Source organism: Neovison vison, chromosome X (genome assembly GCF_020171115.1).
Source record: "Neovison vison isolate M4711 chromosome X, ASM_NN_V1, whole genome shotgun sequence".
Classification (NCBI taxonomy): Eukaryota; Metazoa; Chordata; class Mammalia; order Carnivora; family Mustelidae; genus Neogale; species Neogale vison.
In genome coordinates, this window is record NC_058105.1 from 80139749 (window position 1) to 80161211 (window position 21463).

General features: G+C 39.0%; 2 protein-coding genes across 5 annotated transcripts in view; both read left to right on the forward strand.

Moving 5' to 3' along the window:
• The first annotated feature begins 979 nt into the window (after nucleotides 1-979).
• USP51 (ubiquitin specific peptidase 51) lies at nucleotides 980-4478 on the forward strand. 4 transcript variants are annotated; one of them, XM_044236027.1, is made up of 3 exons: nucleotides 980-1050; nucleotides 1559-1769; nucleotides 1945-4478. In XM_044236027.1, exon 3 carries the CDS (start codon nucleotides 1994-1996, stop codon nucleotides 4100-4102), a length of 2109 nt encoding a protein of 702 aa, XP_044091962.1. In that variant the 5' UTR covers nucleotides 980-1050; nucleotides 1559-1769; nucleotides 1945-1993; the 3' UTR covers nucleotides 4103-4478. The 4 variants fall into 4 exon arrangements, with proteins under 4 accessions (XP_044091962.1, XP_044091961.1, XP_044091964.1 ...); XM_044236026.1 differs by lacking the exon at nucleotides 980-1050 and adding an exon at nucleotides 1059-1347; XM_044236029.1 differs by lacking the exons at nucleotides 980-1050; nucleotides 1559-1769 and adding an exon at nucleotides 1059-1306.
• Nucleotides 987-21463, forward strand: part of ALAS2 (5'-aminolevulinate synthase 2) — a 92190-nt gene continuing 71713 nt past the window's right edge. Inside the window, exon 1 of the mRNA XM_044236030.1 lies at nucleotides 987-1050. The gene's annotated coding sequence lies outside the window, so the exon portion shown is untranslated. The remainder of the gene's footprint in view (nucleotides 1051-21463) is intronic.

Genomic DNA, 21463 nt, shown 5'->3' on the forward strand with positions numbered 1-21463 from the left:
TGATATTAAATGTAGCATTAAACATATTCACTGATGAGCAGGAATATCCTTGGGATTGGATAGGAAGGGCAAGAAGTCCTACAGATAGCAGCATTCATGGGTGTTGTGGCCTTGGATGCTGTGTCTGTTAAAGAGAAGGAAAAATCTCCTGGGCTATGAACTCACAGAGGACACAAAGCATTTTATTCTGTATTTCTCATAGCAAAACTGGCACAGTAAGGCAGTTATGGGATCCATGTACACTTGTTGAGTGGGTGTTCCTATACATGAACTGTTTAGGAGGGACAATCTGGTGAACTGAGCAATAACTCTGAGAGAATTTGGAAAGACAGAAGTGTTGTCTTTTTCTCTACTCTAAGTACCATGCATTGTGCTACAGGCAGATTTTAAGAACTGATAAACAGATATGAAAGAAACGGGTGCCACAAAGATCCTTTACATATATTATGATTTAGTGTTCGTAATAGGTTAGGATTATTATTCCTACTTTTGTTTAACAGAGGACACAACCAAGGCTCAGGGAGGTTAGGTGTTTTATCTGAGCTCACACAGCTAATGAATGCTTGGACTCTCCTATCTGAATCTGAAGCTTCTACTAATGCTTCCTATCACCACATTCCAGAATAATATTCCTCTCTCCACTTAACTCCCAGAGATCAGATTTTGACGGGTGTCTGAGGGATTTGTTCCAGAGAGTTACCATCCTTGCAACCACCCAACCCGCATTCCAATGAATCTTTTTTTCTGCGAAGTGCTGGCCAGGAGCCCGGTGAGACCAGAACCTCCATTTCAGGGGCTTTTCCTAGAATCTGTCACTGTGGTTACCTCCAGTAGAATCTGTTTCAGGAAGAGGTCTGACCAAGCAGGACAGCGGTAACATTCATCACCGCAGGAGAACAGTCCGGGGCTGGGGGCCACACGTTGAGAGGGGAGGGGCCAAGGGGCGGCCCCCTCGTAAACAGTCTTGAGAGGTCAGGAGAGAACGTTGGCTGAGGAGCGCCTGTACTGCAGCTGCTGCTGACGTTCTGTATCACGCGCCAGTGGGCCAAGGTAACCCAGACCTTTAAGCAAACAGCGGGGCCAGGGCCGTTGCAGGAACTGAGACGGGAAAGAAAGGGCAGGGACTTTGAGGGGTCGCATACTGAAGACAGGGGCGGTGAACGCGTGGAGGGCGTGAGGAGTCCGAATTCTCCGAGGAATAGGGAATGAAGGTACTGAAACAAGAAGCGAAGTGTTAGGAGGAACACAAGCGCGAAAAGAGCATGAGAGGGCGCGAGAGCTTGGCTGACCAAAAGTGAGCTTGAAGGTAGGGGCAAGGGGGGAGCACACCCTGCCCCAGCAGCATAGGTAAGGTGGGAGTAAGAGGACAGTTTCTTTCCCTGACCCCATTTTGCATAGATGTTCCCCTTTTAGCCATTTTTAAGGTAAAATGTTGGCCTCAGTTTTTTGTTTGTTTGGGGGGTTGGTTTTGGGGTTTTTTTTGTGTGTTTTTTTTTGGGGGGGGGTTGTTTGTTTGTTTTGTTTGATTTGGTTTGGTTTTGGGTTTTTGTTTTTTAAGAATGTAAAGGAAGAACGTCAGAGGAAGCTGTACTAAAGCGAGGCTGCACAGGGCGCAGAAAAGGCAGTCAGAGGGTGGCGCCTTTTTAAAGAAGATTCCATTTTCACCCTAAAGCTCAGGCCGTACCACCCCCCGCCCCCGTTTTCCTCCCTCTGTCAGCCTACTATTCCCCAGCCCCACTCCTGGCACGATCGGATCGCCTTTAAACCAGGTAACCGCCTAGGTCTCCACAGCAGCTCTGAGAGCTCCAGAGTGGAGGGGGTGGAGCCCGCAGCGGCCTCAGGCTGAGCTCAAGGTGGGAGGGGGCCCAGGGGCGCTAATGGCGCACCGCGGCCATGACAGTGGCCAGATCATTCACAGAAATCCCTGTCTCATTCCATCTACAGTCGCAGCTCCATTCCAGACGCCCTTCTTCTCAGGCCGGGCGGTGAGCTGATGGCCCAAGTTCGGGACTTGCCCTCCGGCTCTTTGGTCCGCTGGAGCTCGGGAGGTGGGGGAGGAGCCTCTCCCGAGGAGGCGGCTGAAAAGGCGGGGGAAATGGAGAAGGAGGCGGTGGGGGCGGCAAAAGCGTGTTCAGGCCAGGGAGCTGAGGAGATGAAGCTGGAGCCGTTGCAAGAGCATAAGCCTCCTCCTGAGAACTTGACGTGGAGTGACAGCGGCGGCGATAAGAACGTGTTCCCTTCAACTCCCCCTCGCTGTTACAGCAGCTCCTCGCCCCTCTGCCCGCGCCGCAAGCCCCGTCCTCGGCCCCAACCCCGGGCCTGCTCCCGAGGCCCGCCTGGGCTCTCGGCCCCACCCCAACTTCCATCCCATCCTCCCCCTCCGCCTCTGACCCGACCTCAGCCCTGGCGCAGACCGCGGCGTAGATCCAAGCAGGGGTCTAGGCGCCAGAGGCTACAAGGCTGTTTTAGTGACCTAGGTGGCTCTGGGGATCCAGGTGGTTTAGGGGACTGGTTGCTGGAGGTGGAGTTTGGTCAGGGTCCTACAGGCTGCTCTCATGTGGAGAGCTTTAAAGTGGCTAAGAACTGGCGGAAGAACCTGAGGTTGATTTATCAGCGTTTCATATGGAGTGGGACCCCAGAAGCTAGGAAACGTAAGGCAAAGTTGTGTATCTGTCATGTATGTAGTACCCATATGAACAGACTACACTCCTGTCTTTCCTGTGTCTTTTTTGGCTGCTTTACTGAGAAACATATTCACAAACATGCAGAAACAAAACAGCACAATTTAGCTGTAGACCTCTATCATGGGGTTATATATTGCTTTATGTGTAAGGATTATGTATATGACAAAGATATGGAACGAATTGCCAAAGAAACAAAAGAGAAAAATGAGAAATTACTAACTTCCACCTCAACAGATGTTTCTCAACAACAGTGTATGACATCAGGTGTTGAAGAGAAGCATTCAAACTGTGAGTCAAAGGAGCAGGAGCCAAAATTGGTGAAACCCAAGAAAAAGAGGAGAAAAAAGTCAGTCTATACCATAGGCCTGAGGGGTCTAATCAATCTAGGGAACACATGCTTTATGAATTGTATTGTCCAGGCACTTACCCATATTCCTCTATTGAAAGATTTCTTTCTCTCTGACAAGCATAAATGTATAATGACAAGCCCCAGTTTGTGTCTTGTCTGTGAAATGTCTTCTCTTTTTCATGCTATGTACTCTGGGAGCCGAACTCCTCACATTCCCTATAAGTTATTGCATCTAATATGGATTCATGCAGAACACTTAGCAGGGTACAGGCAGCAGGATGCCCATGAGTTCCTCATTGCAATATTAGATGTGCTGCATAGACACAGCAAAGATGACAGCGTTGTGCAGGAGGCCAATAACCCCAACTGCTGTAACTGCATCATAGACCAGATATTTACAGGTGGCTTGCAGTCAGATGTCACATGTCAAGCTTGCCATAGTGTCTCTACCACAATAGACCCATGTTGGGACATCAGTTTGGACTTGCCTGGCTCTTGTGCCACATTTGGTTCCCAGAGTCCAGAGAGAGCTGACAGCACAGTGAGTAGGGATGACCACATACCAGGAATCCCCTCACTCACAGACTGCCTACAGTGGTTTACAAGGCCAGAGTACCTAGGAAGCAGTTCCAAAATCAAATGCAGTACTTGCCAAAGCTATCAGGAATCTACCAAACAACTTACAATGAAGAAATTACCTATTGTGGCCTGTTTTCATCTCAAGCGATTTGAACATGTAGGTAAACAGAGGCGAAAAATTAATACTTTTATCTCCTTTCCCTTGGAGCTGGACATGACTCCGTTTTTGGCCTCCACTAAGGAGAGCAGAATGAAAGAAGGTCAGCCACCAACGGACTGTACATCCAACGAGAATAAGTATTCCTTGTTTGCAGTGATTAATCACCATGGAACTTTGGAAAGTGGACACTACACCAGCTTTATCCGACAACAAAAGGACCAATGGTTTAGCTGTGATGATGCCATCATCACCAAGGCTACCATTGAGGACTTACTGTACAGTGAAGGGTATTTACTATTCTATCACAAACAGGGTCTAGAGAAAGATTAGTCTTTCAAGACCACTTACCAGAAAAAAAGTGAAAGAAATAAATATGCCAGGATCCTGAAGTGACACACAAACCTACCTGGAATGGACAATGGCAACAGCACCTATATGACAAGTAGCAACTTGATATGAAGAACTTATTTTATAGGTGGCTTATGGGTCTGTAAGTGGGGAAAATACTAGCTAGTGACCATTCAGCCTTAAGAAATGGGAGGAGGGAGAAGAGGTTGAAAATGGTCACATAAAGCATAATTAAGTGAATAGAATGCTTTAGGTGGGAAGAGTGGGAAATGAGATGTTCTGCCAGCGCTGTATGTCATTTGTTTCTACAAAAATACCATGAGAAATCAGGGAGTAGTCTACATTAACAAAAATAAATAAATAAAATCTTTAAAAAAAAAAAAAGCTTCACAATTCGTGTTCTAGCTGTGGCTGATTAGTCAAATAGTTTTTAAAAGAATATTGTAAAGATATTTTTTAAAAGTCTTAAAATAGTTCAAAAGAAAAAAAACCTTTATTTTAAAAGAAAATGTTTTAAATGTTGAAAGAATTTAAGTTGAATAAAAGAAATGTTTCAAAATTTGCAAGTTTTTTAATTTAAAATTTTAGAATGGTTAATAAAATAAGGCTTAAAAAGAAATTTTAGAAATTCTTAGTTTACAAAAGGTAAAATGAATAAAAGGACAAAGATAAAAAATGAAAGTTTACAAAAAAATTAAAGTGAAAGAAAGTTTTAAAAGGGGAAGGGAGCTCTTAAAAGTCTAAATAAAGTGTTAACATAAATAACTCTTTAAATTGGACCGTAAAACACTTGTATTGAAAAATGAGATGTTAGCAAAATTCATGAATAGTTTAAGAAATAAAATTTCCAAAAATATAGACTGGAATGAAAATTCAAATTTAAGTTTACAGAAAAGTTTTAAAGGAAAAAATTTAGAACAATTCAACACAAAAAGAATTTGTTTAAATTTTTTTTAATTTTAAAAATTTTGAAAAGGAAAAAGAAAAAGAATTTTAGGATATATAAACAACTTTAAGAAAGTCCAATTTGAGAGATTTAAATAAGGGCTAAATATTTAAGCAAAAAGGATAAAAAATTTAAAAATTCAAAGAAAAGCATTTAAATAAAAATAAAAAAATTAAATTAAGAACATTTAAGTAGAAAAAATTAAAATTTAAAAAACTTAAAATTTTTTTAATTTAAACATTAAAATACATATAGGTATGAAAACTAAAAGGAGATAGGAATAACAAGATAAAAAGCCTTGTTAATATTTTTGTTCGAGTTTTATGTTGATACATAAATAGAATTTGAAAAAAAAGTCCTAACCATCATTTTACTACTCAATTGTGAGATGAGTGGAAGGCTGGAACTTTAGCCCACGTTCTCTTTTCAGGTTCCACACCCCATCTGATTTCCTAAAGAGCTGTTTCTTGGGAAGAATCAACAGCATCTGAGAAAGATGAAAATAGTAGGGACTCTCTCCCATTTAGAACTCCATTATTCATACAAATTCTTTTTTACTGAAAAGTGGTTCTTGGCAATTTAGTGGCTTAGGAATATTAGATCACAACTTAAGTTCTGGCTTTGATGTTCAAGCCCCATGGCCTCATTGAGGAAGTGGCAGGGACCCATATCTGAAAAGATCCCACCCTCTCTTCCACTTCCCTCTCCATAGGGAAACAAGACCTTTCAATTTCTATAGTAAAGCTATGGGTTTGTGCTTGATAATCTTACTCATTCCTTTACTCCCTCTCTTTTTTCCTTATTCCATCATTCATGCCTGGTTCCCTGAACTGCTTACTTACCTCCATCCCTGAGTCCCAGCCTGTAGAGCTCCTTCTTTGACTGTTTACCTGGTGGCTTCTATTCCTCCTTCAAGACCCAACTCACAGATGACTTCTCTAGAGCCTTTTCTGAATGCTGTAGGCAGGTATAAATTGGAAATTTTTTTCTTCCTGATGCATATATCCCTGTCTCTGTGCCTCAGAGTACTTTGTCTGTACCTCAGTAATATTCTACTGTGATTCTACTGGAGCTTTGTGATTGTTTCTGCCCCTCTGCACCAAGTATTCTGAGAACAGGGGCCAAGCCTTATTCATTTCTGTGTTAATAAATGCTTGTTGAATGTGAGGATGAGTTCAGTTATTTGCTGTATTAATATGATCTCACCTATTTTATCCATCAAGTCTTCACTAAGTGTCCTGTGCTATAATACAGTGTGATCAGGGTTGTATTTTCCTCACATACAGTGTGTGAAATGCTACTCACCTGCAGGGGATGGCTTAAGAAAGGAGGTGCTCAATGAGGAAATAGCCAGGTTGTGTGGAGAGAATACAAGGTACAAAGCAAGGAAAAGGGCAAAGTGTGAGAGTTGGTGGTCATGGAAGACTGGATGGTGAGAGGGAGCAGAAGCTGAAGATGAGGCTGAGCTTTGTGGTATGTGTGTGACAACACTGTTCCTCACCAGTGTCCCTGAGATCCTCACAGTGTCTCTTACCTTATGATTGTGTACCACACCTCTCTGTGGTGTACTGTAGTAGTTTACCTTCCTCGGAGACTGTGTACCTCACCATTCCACACTTTTATATCACATGGCACACCATGACTGTGACAAGGGAGTGATGTCTTGTGGCTGTATTTAGTGGGGGCAGGTTGTAGTCTGCTTAGCAGCCTAGCCCTTCCCCAATTCCTTGTGGTTCTGCTGGGGCTATTGGCCACCTTGTGGTGCTCCTCTCACTCCTCCGCAGAGTGAGCATGTCCCACAGGCTAGGCCAGATTGGAGTTCTCAATTTCTCCACTCCTCCACCCACACCTGTCCCACAGAAGCAATTCTGAGGATGGCTGTTGGACCCAAGCAAGTCCAATAAGAGTCCATTGCTAAATTGAATATATGTAGACACTGGGAGAAAGAAGTGTCTTGCTCCCCTTCCATGCTGAAGTCTCTAGACTAGAATGACATTAATCTGAGAATTTTAGGGGTTGATATTCATACCATGAGGAGAAAAATAGAATTAGAGATAGGGAGAAAGAGCCTGGAGAGCATCATTTGAAACTTGTGGATCCAGATGTTCCTGAAGTCCCAAAGTCCCTACCTGTCTGAGCCAATAAAGTCCTTTGTTTTGCTTAAGCTAGTTTGAGTTGGGATCCTGTCACTTGTAGTCAAGTGTTTTGAACATGTTCAATATGCTGTATGGTTAGTTGGGTGCATCCTGTTCCTGGGGCCATAAACAGAGGCAAGGAAGGAAGAGAATGGCGACCTTAAATGAACTCTGACATAGAAGATTGAGAGACCAGAGTGGGTCCCTGCATGTCTTTCGCTCAGCTACTGACCTGTGCTAGGCTTCAAACCTTACTCATAGCAATGATGTGGTATTCCCAATTAAAGAGAGAATAAGGCAATCATGTTTCATGAGTACCATGAATAGATAGGGCAGGCAGTTTGGTGACTGCTTTACCTCTATTATCTCACTGAATTGGCACAGCAATCCTGGAATATAATCATTACTGAACATATTTCACAGATTGGGAAAGTGAGACTCAGAATGGAAAAGAGGTTTGCTTAAGTTTACTTTACTGTTTTAAGTAGTGGGGCCAGTATTCAAAGCCAGTTCCCCAAAGCTTGTGCACATTCCATTATAATTCATTGCAGGTAATTCAAACATTTTTTTGTTTTGTTTTGCTTTTACTGATGTTGCTATAGAAGACACAGCAGACCAAAATAGCACAGGAGGCAGATGGCCTTTAATAAACCTGGATGCAGATAACCTGGAACTTGGAGAGTAATCTAACAACTGATAACACAAAATTGCCCATGCTACAGTTGAATATGTCTCTGTGACAGTAGCTGGTTAGGATGGTCACATCAGGCTAAATGGCTTTCCTAAGGATACCCAGAATGGATGAGGCCAAAATCCTACTCCATTACTAGACACACAGTTTCACTCAATGCCATCTCCTTGCCTTTTTACTGTCTGCGAAACTATCAGTTCTCTCTAGATATACCAGGTTTCCTTTCTAGCTTCCATACTGTGACCAATACCTTGTGAATCACCTTCACTACTGACCTTTCCCCTGGTCTTTCCAGAGTGCCCACAATGCCAGTTACTCAACTGTAGTTCCTTCCCACCTGCCTATTGTAGAGGCACTTGCCTATTAGGAACTGGTTCCTAGGTGGCCCCATACTGACTTGCAATGTCCAATTCTGTTTCTACACAATTTTCAGTTCCTTATCTTTATTCCCTCCAAACATACAATTGTTATCTACTCTGGGCCTGGGTTGGAACTATGTGTCTGTAAATTTCTCAGGCCAATCACACTATATGGTAGTTTCAAATATGCTGGCTAAATGAATGCATGAATGAATAAAAAATGAATTCCATCCTACAGTCAGCTTTAGTAGTTGACTTTATATCTTATTTTTTTTTAGGTCAAAATACTCATAAGAGTGCCCGATTTACCTACGCCACCCACACCAACACATTTCTATTTTCATCCATCCACCACACCTTCACTTTAGTTTTAGAGAATGGATTCCTGCTTTCTTTTGGATGCTGTACCACTAGCCTCCTCTGACTCATTCCTGACAGCCAAGAGGCCTTACTTTACCCTGTATTCTTACTTTATTTATTTATTTATTTATTCTTACTTTACCCTGTATTCTAGCAACTGCCGTGTTTTCTCTAGACATAATACTCAGCAACTAGACATCCTACATTTTCTACAGTGGTTGTTCAAAAAGTTTTCACCATCATTCCTATAAGATATAAGGAGTGTTCCTCAATTCCCAGTGCTTCTTCCTAGAGTGTATATTGTCACCAGCAGAGACCAAACAGTCTGTTGTAAGGTCCTGACTTGGGCTTCATGTTTAAAACAAAAATTCATAACCTTCACATGATCCTGGTGTCTGTGGTATTATTTCTGTTCTTTCTTTCACTGTCAAGCTCTTCCATCTGTGCTTATCTTACATCATTGCCACTTACCTCCTACATCACCTTTAGTTCCCCACATAGCTTCTGCCTATACCACTACTAAAACTACTCCTGGTTAAGTCCAAAGTGACTTATTTTTTTCAAAGTTCTTTGTTTTGCTGTTTTATCCCATTTGTTAAGGAGATATATGATAATTAAAGAGAGTGGAACAACAAACACAGAATATTTGATGTTAAAGCTTTCCTTGCAAAACTAGGTCATGATTTTGTCATGTTGGCAACCACTCAGGGTAAATTGCCTTTTTCTTACACCAGGAGAGAATAGCAAATCTGTAAAAGGGCTTCAGGCTAGGGGTTGAGCAAGTGAAGCTGAGGTAGAGAAAATACAATTTTAGAAAACTAGATTGTATTTTAAATGTACCGGAGGAGTTGGTGTTTTTAAGGACAGGTGTTAAGAATCTAATCGTGCTTTAATTGATCTGTTTTTAGAATGGTTTACTTAAAAAGAGACACACGTGTATTCTACTTCCAAACTTATCATTTAAAGCTTTTTTTCTTGCCACACCTCTGATACAGAATTAAATTGACTGACCTGCAATTTCCATTTCTCTGTGATGGGGGAGGTGTGATGAGGTAGGACTAGGCAGGAGGAGAAAATAGCTTTGGGACCAGACAGACTTAAATTGAAATCACATCCCAGATCTACCACTTACTAATAGGTGACACTGAGCCAGTAACGGAACCTTGTGCTCAGCCCTCTATTGGGAGGCCTAAATGCAATGTTGTTTACAAGGCATTTGGTAGAAAGCAGGGCACACAGTTAAATAAAGATAATTTTTTTGGTCCCACTATTCAGTGTCCAAATATTCCCTTTGTCCCCAAGGTATTTTTAGAAATGATAACTGCAATCTCTCTAGAAGTCCATTTTCACGCAGATGACAAGGATATCACCTAAGTGGACTTCTTTATGTAAATCCTCCTTGGCCAGATCTCTCCTTACATCACTGAGCTATAGCCACCCCAATGGAGTCCGTCTTATTGTCAGCTCTACTTGACAAAGGAATACAAGAATTGAGATGTCTTTCCCAAACTCACATAGTTATTAAGGAGAAGTGGGGCACAGAGTACTAAGTTTAGGCCCTTAACCACCAGGTTTTACTGTAACCCAGGAACAATTTGATTCCTCAACTTTTGCTGGAATAACAACCAGGGAATACTCTAAATCCATGAAATTTATGGACTTCTAGAATCTAAGAGTTGGAAGGATCCCTAAAGAGCCTTTAGCTGTCAGGTTTCTCACTGTTAAGGATACACTGGCTTAGGGAAGAGATGGAGTGATTTGTTCAAGGTCATGCAGGGGACTGGTGGCAGAAACAGGAGTAGAACTGAGGTCCTGAGATTTTCCTATTCCATGTCAGGCCTTCTGACTACCAAGTTTCTCTGTAAGTATTCTATCTCTATTGTCTTTGCCATCTCAGAATCTACATTCTGCTATGGTGGGTTAGGTCCCTAAAGATAACAGTGCCCAGAGAGATCAGTAAATAGGTGACTCTGGCTTTTGCCAACGGAATTATTTTCAAAGACACAAGTATAACAAGGGCATTGGAAACCTGCCCATAATTCTGGTCTCAGAGAGCTAGCAAGCAGCAGAGGAATTGTGACTGGACTGGGCAATGAACGGAGCTATATGGTTGGTATTGGGTGAATGACCTGATATACAGGGCAACATCCAGTCCTGGATAGGTTGAAGGAACAGGCATAGTTGAGTAATTCTTGATTATTGTATTATTTGAGATACAAGAAATCTGTTAATTTACCAGTTTGGGGGTGGGTCTTGATTCTTTATACATAATGAAATACAGCCTTTGGGGAAGATGCCTGTCTTACAGGGCTCTTCTTATGCTAGTAAGCTGGAGAAACCCTCCAGCTCATCCCCACACTGTAGACCCAGGCCTTCAAAGAATGGTATTTAGCCCTGAAGCCTGGATCACCCCCACCATTGAAGAATGGTCAATGCTTGGATCAAACAAGCAAACTTATTTGTGGTAAAGGCACAGTTTACTGAAGAAAAATGAGAAAAAAAGCCTCTCAAATGCAGTCAAGTTCTCACCTATATGTTTACCTGCTCCCCTATTACCAGCACTTCCTGGTCTTCATAATATAGGGCATATTATAATTGTCTGGGAGTCCAGTAAGGTGTTATTAGGCAAATTACATATAATCTTTTACTCACTTTGCCCAAGTAGGAAAAGAGATGGTTTGTTTGGCTTGTCCCCAAAGTTCCTTACAAGGTTTAAAACACTGTGAGGTATTAGCAGCTCTTACCTATAAACTCATGGCAACTTAGTAAGAATTCTAAGAAAAATAAAATATGGCATAATAGTTGTTTAAAAATAAAAATTGTCTTATATTTTAATGACTGCATAAGATTATGGCCTTGATAGTTTTAACCAGTTCCTTAAATATTTCAGTTATTTCTTATTTTTTTGTCATTGTAATCAATGCTGCAAAGACTATGTTGTACAACATCATTTCACACATCTATACTTCCATCAGTAGAACAGATACTGGAAATTTATTCAAAAGCTGTTCCCTTTACATCTACTGGATGCTAGGCTGAGGACTGACTGAGACAATTTTGCTCCCTACCATCAAGGAGCTCACAGTTCAGTAGGGGAGACAGATATGTCACCAGACAGATTTAGCCAGGAAAGGACAGGAATAGTATGGGCATAGCAGGGAAGAGGCACTAACAGAAAAATTAGAGTAATGCTGCATAAGTAACTTTATTTCTGACATGATAGCAGGGAATTCTCTCTGGATCACCCTTATTCCTCTGTCCCTGGTGCCTTGCATAGGGTTTGGCATAACAGGAGGCTCAGTGAGCATTTTGGGAAGGAATGACTAGGCCTTCAGTTCTAGCACTGAGATTGGATGCTGGTCCCAATATCTCTCTTGACTTGCTGTGTGAATGTGGGCACATCCCACAAATGTGGGCCCCTTTCTGGACCTTTCTTCCTTCATTAGTTACATGGAAGTTGCCATAAGCCTAAAAGAGTAACTTGGTAGTTAACATCACAGGCTTTGGATTCAAACCTGGGTTTTCATCCTGACGATCCATCACTGGCTGTGTAACATTAAACAGGTTACTTAAACATACTCTGTCTTGAACTCCTTATCTATAAAATAAGGCTGATAATCATAGTAATACCTCACTTTTAGAGTTATGGAGAAAATTCAATAAGTAATAAATATTAAGTGCTCAGAACAGAGCCTGCTACATAGTAAAGGCTAAATATATGTAAGCTCTGTTCTTCTTTCAAAACACAAGCTTATTTTTGTCTACGTATCTTTGCATTTTACTCTCCCTGGATCAGTCTTCTCCCATATCTTGCCTTTTTTAAAATATTTTTTTGTTACATTAGCCACCAAACAGTACATCATTAGTTTTTGATGCACCTTTTCTTCCCTAAGCACCCATCTAAGGTAGCAAAATCTTTTCAATCTATTTTCCTTTTCCTGAATTTTTTTTTGCATTCTTCTTTTCTTTATTACCCACTTTATAATATATATTTATGTCATGTCTCTTTCAGTAGAATCAAAGTGGCCCAAGGGAAGGGAGGTTTCCTTTTTTGCTTACTGTCATATCTTTGGTGTCTAGAAGAAAGCTTGACACATATTAAACCTTCAAAATTATCTGTTGACTACATGGAAAAGTAGCTTGATGAAGTGGTTACCATTATCTTCCCCATTTTACAAGCAAGGTGAAGTCATTTGCTATTGTCACAAGCAATAGATAATGGAGCCATCTGACAAAAGAACCCATTCTCAAGCCAGAATTATTTTCTTTTTGCACATGATGTAAATGTTAGATGCAAATGATCCTCAGAAATTATAGCTAAAAGTTGAAATTGCTAAACACATACATTTCACATTTAACAGTCATGCCCTGTTATGTTAGTGGATAAGTAAAATTTACAGTCATCAATCATGAACAATTTGAACAATCACCATATATGAATTCTGTACAGTCATGCATTTGAAATAATAGAAAATTCAAAAATACTTCTTCTGAGTGTTCAAAGAATAGATGAAAAAGAACTCCAAAAATATCAGAATTTCAAATATCTACTCTATAATAACATCATAATTTTCAGCCATGAAATATTAATGGAACTTCAAAGATGGTATGAATATCTTTACAATTTAGACTCATAGTCTTTCTTATAAAACTTGCCTTCTGAAAAAAAAAAACTTGCCTTCTGAAATGAAAAGGTAACTCAAAAAATCTTACAAATCACAAAATAAACTTTTGGGTGACAAATTTTCCTAGGTTGCTATCCTTGGAAACGACATGAAAGAGGAGACATGAAAGCACATGAAAGCACAATTTAATAAATAGTGATATACATGTATGTTATTACTTTAACACAAGGTATGAAAGATAGACGTTTACTTTCAATGGCATATTATTATGGCTCTTTTTCCTGTTTCAGAAATACTATTGTTTAAACAAAACAACAATAAAACTAGTTAACAGTGGCAAGTAGTAAGAATTAATACTAGGGAAAATTACATAATATGTGTGAACTATGGACTCTGAAAAACAATCTGAGGGGTTTGAAGTGGCGGGGGGGGTGGGAGGTTGGGGTACCAGGTGGTGGGTATTATAGAGGGCACGGCTTGCATGGAGCACTGGGTGTGGTGAAAAAATAATGAATAATGTTTTTCTGAAAATAAATAAATTGGAAAAAAAGATAAACAAATTCAAAAAAAATATGTGTGAAAGTATAATTATACTTTTATAATGCTTCTTTCCTCTAATACAGCAATTTATTTTAACTCTTTTAAAAAAACTTTATTGCAAACTGGTGCAGCCACTCTATAAAACAGTATGGAGGTTCCTCAAAAAGTTAAAAATAGAACTACCCAATGATTCAGCAATAGCACTGCTAGGTATTTATCCAAATGATACAAAAATACTGATTAAAGTGGGCACATGCACCCTGATGTTTATAGCAGCATTATCAATAATAGCCAAATTATAGAAAGAGCCCAACTGTCCATCAGCTGATGAATGGATAAAGAAGATATGGTATGTGTGCATGTATGTGTATGTGTGTGTATATATATATATATATATATATATATATATATATATATATTTATATATTTATTTATTTATTTAAGTCAGAGAAAGACAGATAATATATGATTCTGCTCATATGTGGAATTTAAGAAACAAAGCAGATGAACATAGGGGAAGGGGGAAAAGAGAAGGGAGAAAACCATAAGAGACTCTGAATTATAGAGAACAAACTGAGGGTTGATGGAGGGGTGATGGATGGGGAATGGGCTAAATGGGTGATGTGTATTAAGGAGGGCACTTGTGATGAGCACTGGGTGTTGTTAAGTGATGAATCAATAAATTCTATTCCTAAAACCAATATTATACTATATGTTAACTAACTAGAATTTTTTTGAAAATTTGAAACAAAAATAATAAAAATAAAAACTTTATTCAGTTTTTAAATTTTGTTGGCTGTACTGTTTATTCTTAACCTGCATAATTGTTAGATTGTATTGAAGGAGAATGCAAATAAAGCAGGACTAATTATGCAGATATTACCTAAATTTAGTGAAAAACAATTAACTTGCTTCATTGTCCCACAATATGGTATTTTTATTCTGTTTCATTTTCAATGGATTTTTCCCTAAACTGCCTGCAGCCTTCAGGACATCCTTTTTTCCCCTCTTTTATATAGTGGTTGAACAACATACAATGAAACTTAAAATTTACTTTGACTTGAAACTCTGCTCTTATGAAGCCACCATGAAACTGATTCCTAGTGTGTTAGTCCAGTGTAATGGCAACAATGTCCTCTCAAAAAAGCCATTTAAACAAGGATTTTACTTACCAGTAATAGCAGATTTTTGATTTGTAGAAATTGGTTTCTGTATCCAGTAATGTCTATCCACTTTATATTTTAGACCTGTTTTGTCAATCACGTTTTTCACATAAATAAGTTCATGTTTTTCACATAAATAAGGCTGCCCATGTCTAAAATGTCCAGAATTTCCAAACACTCTGAAGTGCATTAAATGTCTTCATAAGCAAAATCATATTTGCTCAGGAAAGATGTTTTAAAGCTCTGAAGAAGTTTTGAACTTTCAGATTTGAAGTTGGATTCCATGTAAATTACTTTTTTAGTAAAGAAGTCAAGAAAGTTCTGTTAAACTTGGCTGCCCTTTGCTGGTGGCTCTTTAAAAAATTCTTCTTAGTCTTATTTCTGAAAAAAAAATAAGAGTCATTTTTATAGCTAATTGTGATTTTGTTGCAAACTACACATAACATTGAACAAATCAGGTGCAATCAGTCAATACTTTTCTAGGCTTCTTATGATCTCTTCAAACTTTTTTGAAGAAACAGCATATTTCTGCTTTACTGAAGTCCATTCTCCATTCTCATCTTCAGTGTATTTCCAAATATGAAAAGGATATTCTTCTTGTTACACACTTTGAAAATATGATTTTATGGGTAGGTAGACTACTTTAGCATCTTCCCTATGATTGGCATCAATAACAGTCATCTTATAGAACCATGTCTCATTAAAATCTCATTACATGCTTCTGCATGATTTGAGGAAATTAAAAAGTAACTAAACATTTTATTTCATAAGCTTAAAAATAAGGTAAGAAAATCACACTTTTTATTTATTTATTTTTTTTGAAAATCACACTTTTTAAAAATCAGTGTTGTGAATAAATTGTGTGGAACATTTAGCAAATAAGATCATTTTACCTTCTTTGATAAGAATTTAGTAGACTTACTGTATGGTGACTAACATAACAAAATTTTAAAAAAGAATTTAGTAGACTGAATAGAATTGTGAAACTTTACATTCTCCCTATCTTTGCAATATGCAGATATAAAAGCAAAATGTAGTTTGTATTTGGACAATATATCAGCAATCATTGACATCTGTCTGTGATTTTAGTAAAATCTTCATAGGATTCAAGGAGACTGTGAAACTCCATTGTTCAAATCAAAGTAAGTAAGAGCTAAGGGGAGTATTTTATTATTTGTCGCTGTAAATTGAGACATTACTTGACATAGCGTAGAAAGCATGATTATTGGTAATATCTGATAGAATTAGCTCTCCACTATAAGGATTCAATGCATCTAGATCAAACATTCCTCTTTTGTTCATTGATCTTTTTCATTATAATCTTGGAGTCAGAATATGTAACTTTACTCAGTTTTATAGAGAGGTGATGGAAAGGAAACAATAGTGTGTGTTGATTGAGAATAGTATGCCCAAGCTAGCTCAGCAGTCTGTGTTTACAAGCGGACATTGTTGTCTTTTGGGAGAGTATGTTGAAGAGTAATGGGCATACAATATTGTATTAGTTTTATGTGTACAACACAGTGACTATACATATACGCGCACATATATTCAATCATATGTTCATGACAATAAGTCCAGTTAATATTTCTCACTGTCATCATGCCAAAGTTGTTACAATATTATTGATTTTATTTTGGGGAGGTATTTTATCACTTCCACATACCCTTGTCCACTATGGCTGACATAAAATTCCTTTCTCCATTATGTGTAATATGTTTTGTTTTACTCATTTCCTTCTTTAATCTAATGGTGAGGGATCTTCAATCTGTCATTAAAATAATACTGGATGTTATATGCAAACAATGAATCATGGAACACTACATTAAAAACTAATGTACTGTATGGTGACTAACAAAATGTAATAAAATAATACAAAAGGCCTTATTTCAAGTCATTTGATATTATAATCATTCCCATTTTCATTATCTGCATATTAATACACCATGATCCAAATTCACAACATTGAAAGTTAAATTAACACTATATCAATGCATCATTGCACACATAACAACAGTTAGTGAACACACTAAATAAACACAGATTATAAACACTCATATTTTAAAAACTGTGTAAGTTGTACATTTTTTATGGTACTTTGGTCATTTCCTACTTTCTGTCACTGAAGTCCTGCTGCAGAGAATACACTTGTACAGCATCATTTCACACATCTTTGTGTCTATCAGTGGGACAAACACCTGGAAATTTATTCAATAGCCATTCCCTAAGTGTTTCCTGAGTGCCAGGCTAGGGACTCAATGCTCGGGATGACAACATGCTTAAGTTGCACTCTCAAGTCACATTGCACAAGGTGATGCAAAATGCATGATCACTATTGTGAACCTCAAATTATGGTTGTCAATATCAACGGTTAGGGGACGAAAGAGTCACAGCAAATAGGAAAGGCTGTAATCCATGTGGTGTCCATTTGACACTAAAAGCACTGTCACTTTCAGCCTTAATTGTGGGGGCCACCATAAGAGTTCTATACTCCCCCGCCCCAACCTTTTGCATCCAAATGTGAAAACCCGGACTTTTTATGTTCTAGAGAGAGGCTTTCCAGGACACAGGGATTTTAGTGCTAGAATTGGGATAGTCCTGGGCCAACCAGTCAGTTGGTAACCCTTCCATTATATCTCAGCATTTTCTTTTTTTCCTTTCCTTTTCCTTCCTTTCCTTTTCTTTCTCTTTTCTTTTCCTTCCCTTTTCTTTTGGCTTTTGCCTTGCCTTGCCTTGCCTTGCCTTGCCTTGCCTTGCCATCCCTTCCCTTCCTTTCATTTCCCTTCCCTTCCTTCAGCTTAACACTTCACCCAACGTGGGGGTTGAACACAGGACGCTGAGATCAAGAGTCTCATGCTCTACTGACAGAGCCAATCAAGTGCCCCCACCCCTCTACTGTTTCAACTGGAAAAGCTCGTAAATTTTTACTTAAAATATGAAATTTGGGGGGCACCTGGATGGTTCAGTGGGTTAAGCCTCTACCTTTGGCCCAGGTCATGATCTCAGGGTCCTGGGATCAAGCCCTGCATCGGGCTCTCTGTTCGGCAGGGAGCCTGTTTCCCTTCCTCTCTCTCTGCCTGCCTCTCCTCTTACTTGTGATCTCTCTCTGTCAAATAAATGAAATCTTTAAAAAAAGTATGAAATTTGGAAGGGACACTATATGAAATAATTTATCAAACTTTATTATCTGTGCTTGAGAGAATGGAGTGAGTGAGACAATACTCAGATAAAAATGTATTGGAATTTGGAAAGATGTTACCAGTGTAAGCTAGGGAGCAAGTCTGGGATTTTAGCCAACCTGTCAGATCATTTCCCAAATGTTTTACTTAGGTGAAAGGTCATCATGTTCAATGATCTCTGGCTGGTCCACAAAATGATGTAAAGTAAATGTGTGGAAGTCTTTTCCCAATAAACTTTATGTTTGCCACCTTACTGCAAATAGCCAACAGAAAGAATTAACGTTCTGAAAAACTAGACATTGAAATAATGAAAATAGGAAGAATATGTGGACCTCGATAGGCTCCCTGTAGTGAGAAATCTGCAAAAAAGCTTATAAATCATATCAAGCAATGTATATACACTTTAGTAGAAGTTGGCTGTCAAGCTACATCTCCTATTTTGTGTTAAAAAGTTTTATCATCAGTAGGTTATTCAAGGGACAAAAAGGGAGTATATTTAAAATTTCCATTTCTATACTGATGCATGTATTGATTTAAATGACTATACCATTTGTAAATTATTTTTGAATATTACCTTTGCATGTGTGTGGCCTCAAGGTTTCTTTCTCAGGCAGGCTTTCATTCAGAGGTGAAAAGGGTTCTGGAAATCAGGATAGATTCTCTTCAGCTCTCAGTTGCTTCCCTGATTCTTCATCAGGATTTATCCTATTGCAGCTCCATTTTTAATCGTCTTGAGTGCCCAGGAGCAGGGGTTGGCCCACTCTATGAGCTGGATGGTAAGAAGGGCAGGTAACTCTGAAAAACAATCTGAGGGGTTGGAAGTGGCGGGGCAGGTGGGAAGTTGGGGTACCAGGTGGTGGGTATTATAGAGGGCACGGTTTGCATGGAGCACTGGGTGTGGTGAAAAAATAATGAATACTGTTTTTCTGAAAATAAATAAATTGGAAAAAAACTTTAAAAAGGAAAATTAATTAAAAAAAAAAAAAAAAGAAGGGCAGGTAACTCCAGCATTGAGTGGTGACCCAAACCATCCTCTTTCCCTCTCCTCCTGCCAGCCCCCATCTCACAGTTTGCCAGTGACTGAGACTTGGGGCTCCTTCTGTCTTCCTTCAGAGACAATCAGACCTATGGAGATAAAATGCTCTGGGTTTTCAGGGACAGGTCTGATTACATCTAATTTTGTCATTTTGAAAACCACAGTCTGATTAGCGTGTGGGCAAATGGGATTCAATTTTCATACCCTTATGAAAATTGCCTACATATGCCTACGTTCACAAATCAAAGTCAAGTAAAAAAAAAATCAGGACAGAAAATCCTATTTATGGTATGATCTTAGCCATCTAAAACATGCATATGCACAGACTACAAGAGGGGAGCAAATATATTGCAGTACAAACAGTGGAGGTTTTTGGTGATGAGGTAACATTTGACTTTCTTTCTTCTCTTTGTTTCCACAAATTGTTGTCATGTGCCTATGTTATATGTTCGATAAAAGATAAGAAAATAATAACAGCTTCTTTCAAAGCACATTTCTCTATTTTTGTTTTTAAAATGTAGTTTCTGTAGAATGGGACAGCTTCTCACCTCCCCTTTCCAGCAAGAACCCATCTCATGTACACACAGGCCCATGCCCATGCACACGCACACACACCCACCCACACACATTTGGGAACTTGTCTCAGTTAGCATCCTATTCTACCACCAGCACAGCAATGAACAGAGGTACGATACTTGGTGGAGAACTATGGAAAGATTGCCACCCCCTGTCCCAGGGTAATGGATCCCCAGAGACAGAAGATCCCTTAAACACAGGTTCCTAAAGAGTGCAAGATTCCCTTGCTATATTGCTGTTGCATTGCAGATGGTGTTGACTTCGGTTAAGAGATGTGTCCTTGGTTCTAACCCCTAAAAACCTCTCTGTACCTCAGTTATTTTCTCTACCAAGCTTACATATAAGAGAGTTAATAATTCCTGTCACCTGGTCTCTTTTAGGTAAGAAAATTTCAAGCATACCAACCACCCTCAGTATTCTTACCAGCTGTGCATATTACTGAATACGAAATTTCTTTACATGTCCTTCAACAAGAATAGAAAAAAAGCTATTTCTCTAAAATAAAATGTGTTTAAGAAATCAAGAGGACACCCCCTCCTTTCAGAGTTCTTTCTCTGGGCAAATAAACATTGTTTAAAATTGTAGAGCTATTCCCAGCTCTCCCAGCTGGGAATACTCCCAGCACCATTTGTTTAAGGATGGCGTACATCTGCCAGAATCTGCAATTGCCACAATGTCTATAAATATGTGACTGATATTTCATGGGCATTTTTCATATTTCATTTCCCACAAATGTGACTATTTCTTATTTTTTTTGTCCCTCATCTCTTACCCCTACACGTTACCCTCAGCAATCCAAGCGTTTCATTTTTTATTTTTAACCTTTTATTATGGAAAATTGCAAACACATAAAAGCAGAAAGAATAGTACAATGCACTCTCTGTGCCCATTAAGTTTTCAAGAGTCATCAACTTCAACAATCATTAACTTTCTTCAATTCTTGTTTCATCTATCCCTCATCATACTTAAAAAAAAAAAGTTGTTTTGTTTTGATTCTCTGGAGTACTGTTAAGAAAAATGTGGACCTCAATTCATTTTATCCAGAAATATACTTTAATAGATAAGGACCAGTTTCAGCAGAACCACAGCACAACACCATACCCAAGAAAATTACCAAGCCTAACTTAGCATCATCTCTTACCCAATAACTTTTGCATTTCCCCAATTGTCTCATCAGACTTGTATTTATACATGATTTATGCATTTATACACTTTGTTGGCTCAAATTAGGGTCTGAAAGGTCCCACATTTGCATATGGTTTATATGTGGCCTAGTCTTTTAATGTTTTACATTTCCCCCTCATCTTGTCCATGCCGTTTATTTGTTGAAGAACATATAAGCTGCTCACTTTCTTGCCAGGACTGGAGAAACAAAGGGGTCCTGGCTTAGAAGCTCAGCTGGGGCATAATGGCAATCATAGTATTCCTGGTCCTTGGGCCAGAGGGTCGGGCCTGGACATGTTTAGGGTCATTCCTTCCTTCTTTTTTTCTACTAGAAAACAAAAATGCTTCATTAAACTGCTTAATATGTGTTACTTTCATAGTAGAAAAATAGAGATGTAAATAAAAACAAAGGACCCTTAGTCAGACCATGTGCTCTGGTTTTTATTGTCATTGTGGAATGGGTACATATTCCACATTCCATTTATAGGAATTAGGGGCTCATCTTTCCCCATCAATTTTGGATCCACAGACATACACCTCAGTTCTGGGAACTGTCTCAGTCAGTTACTTCC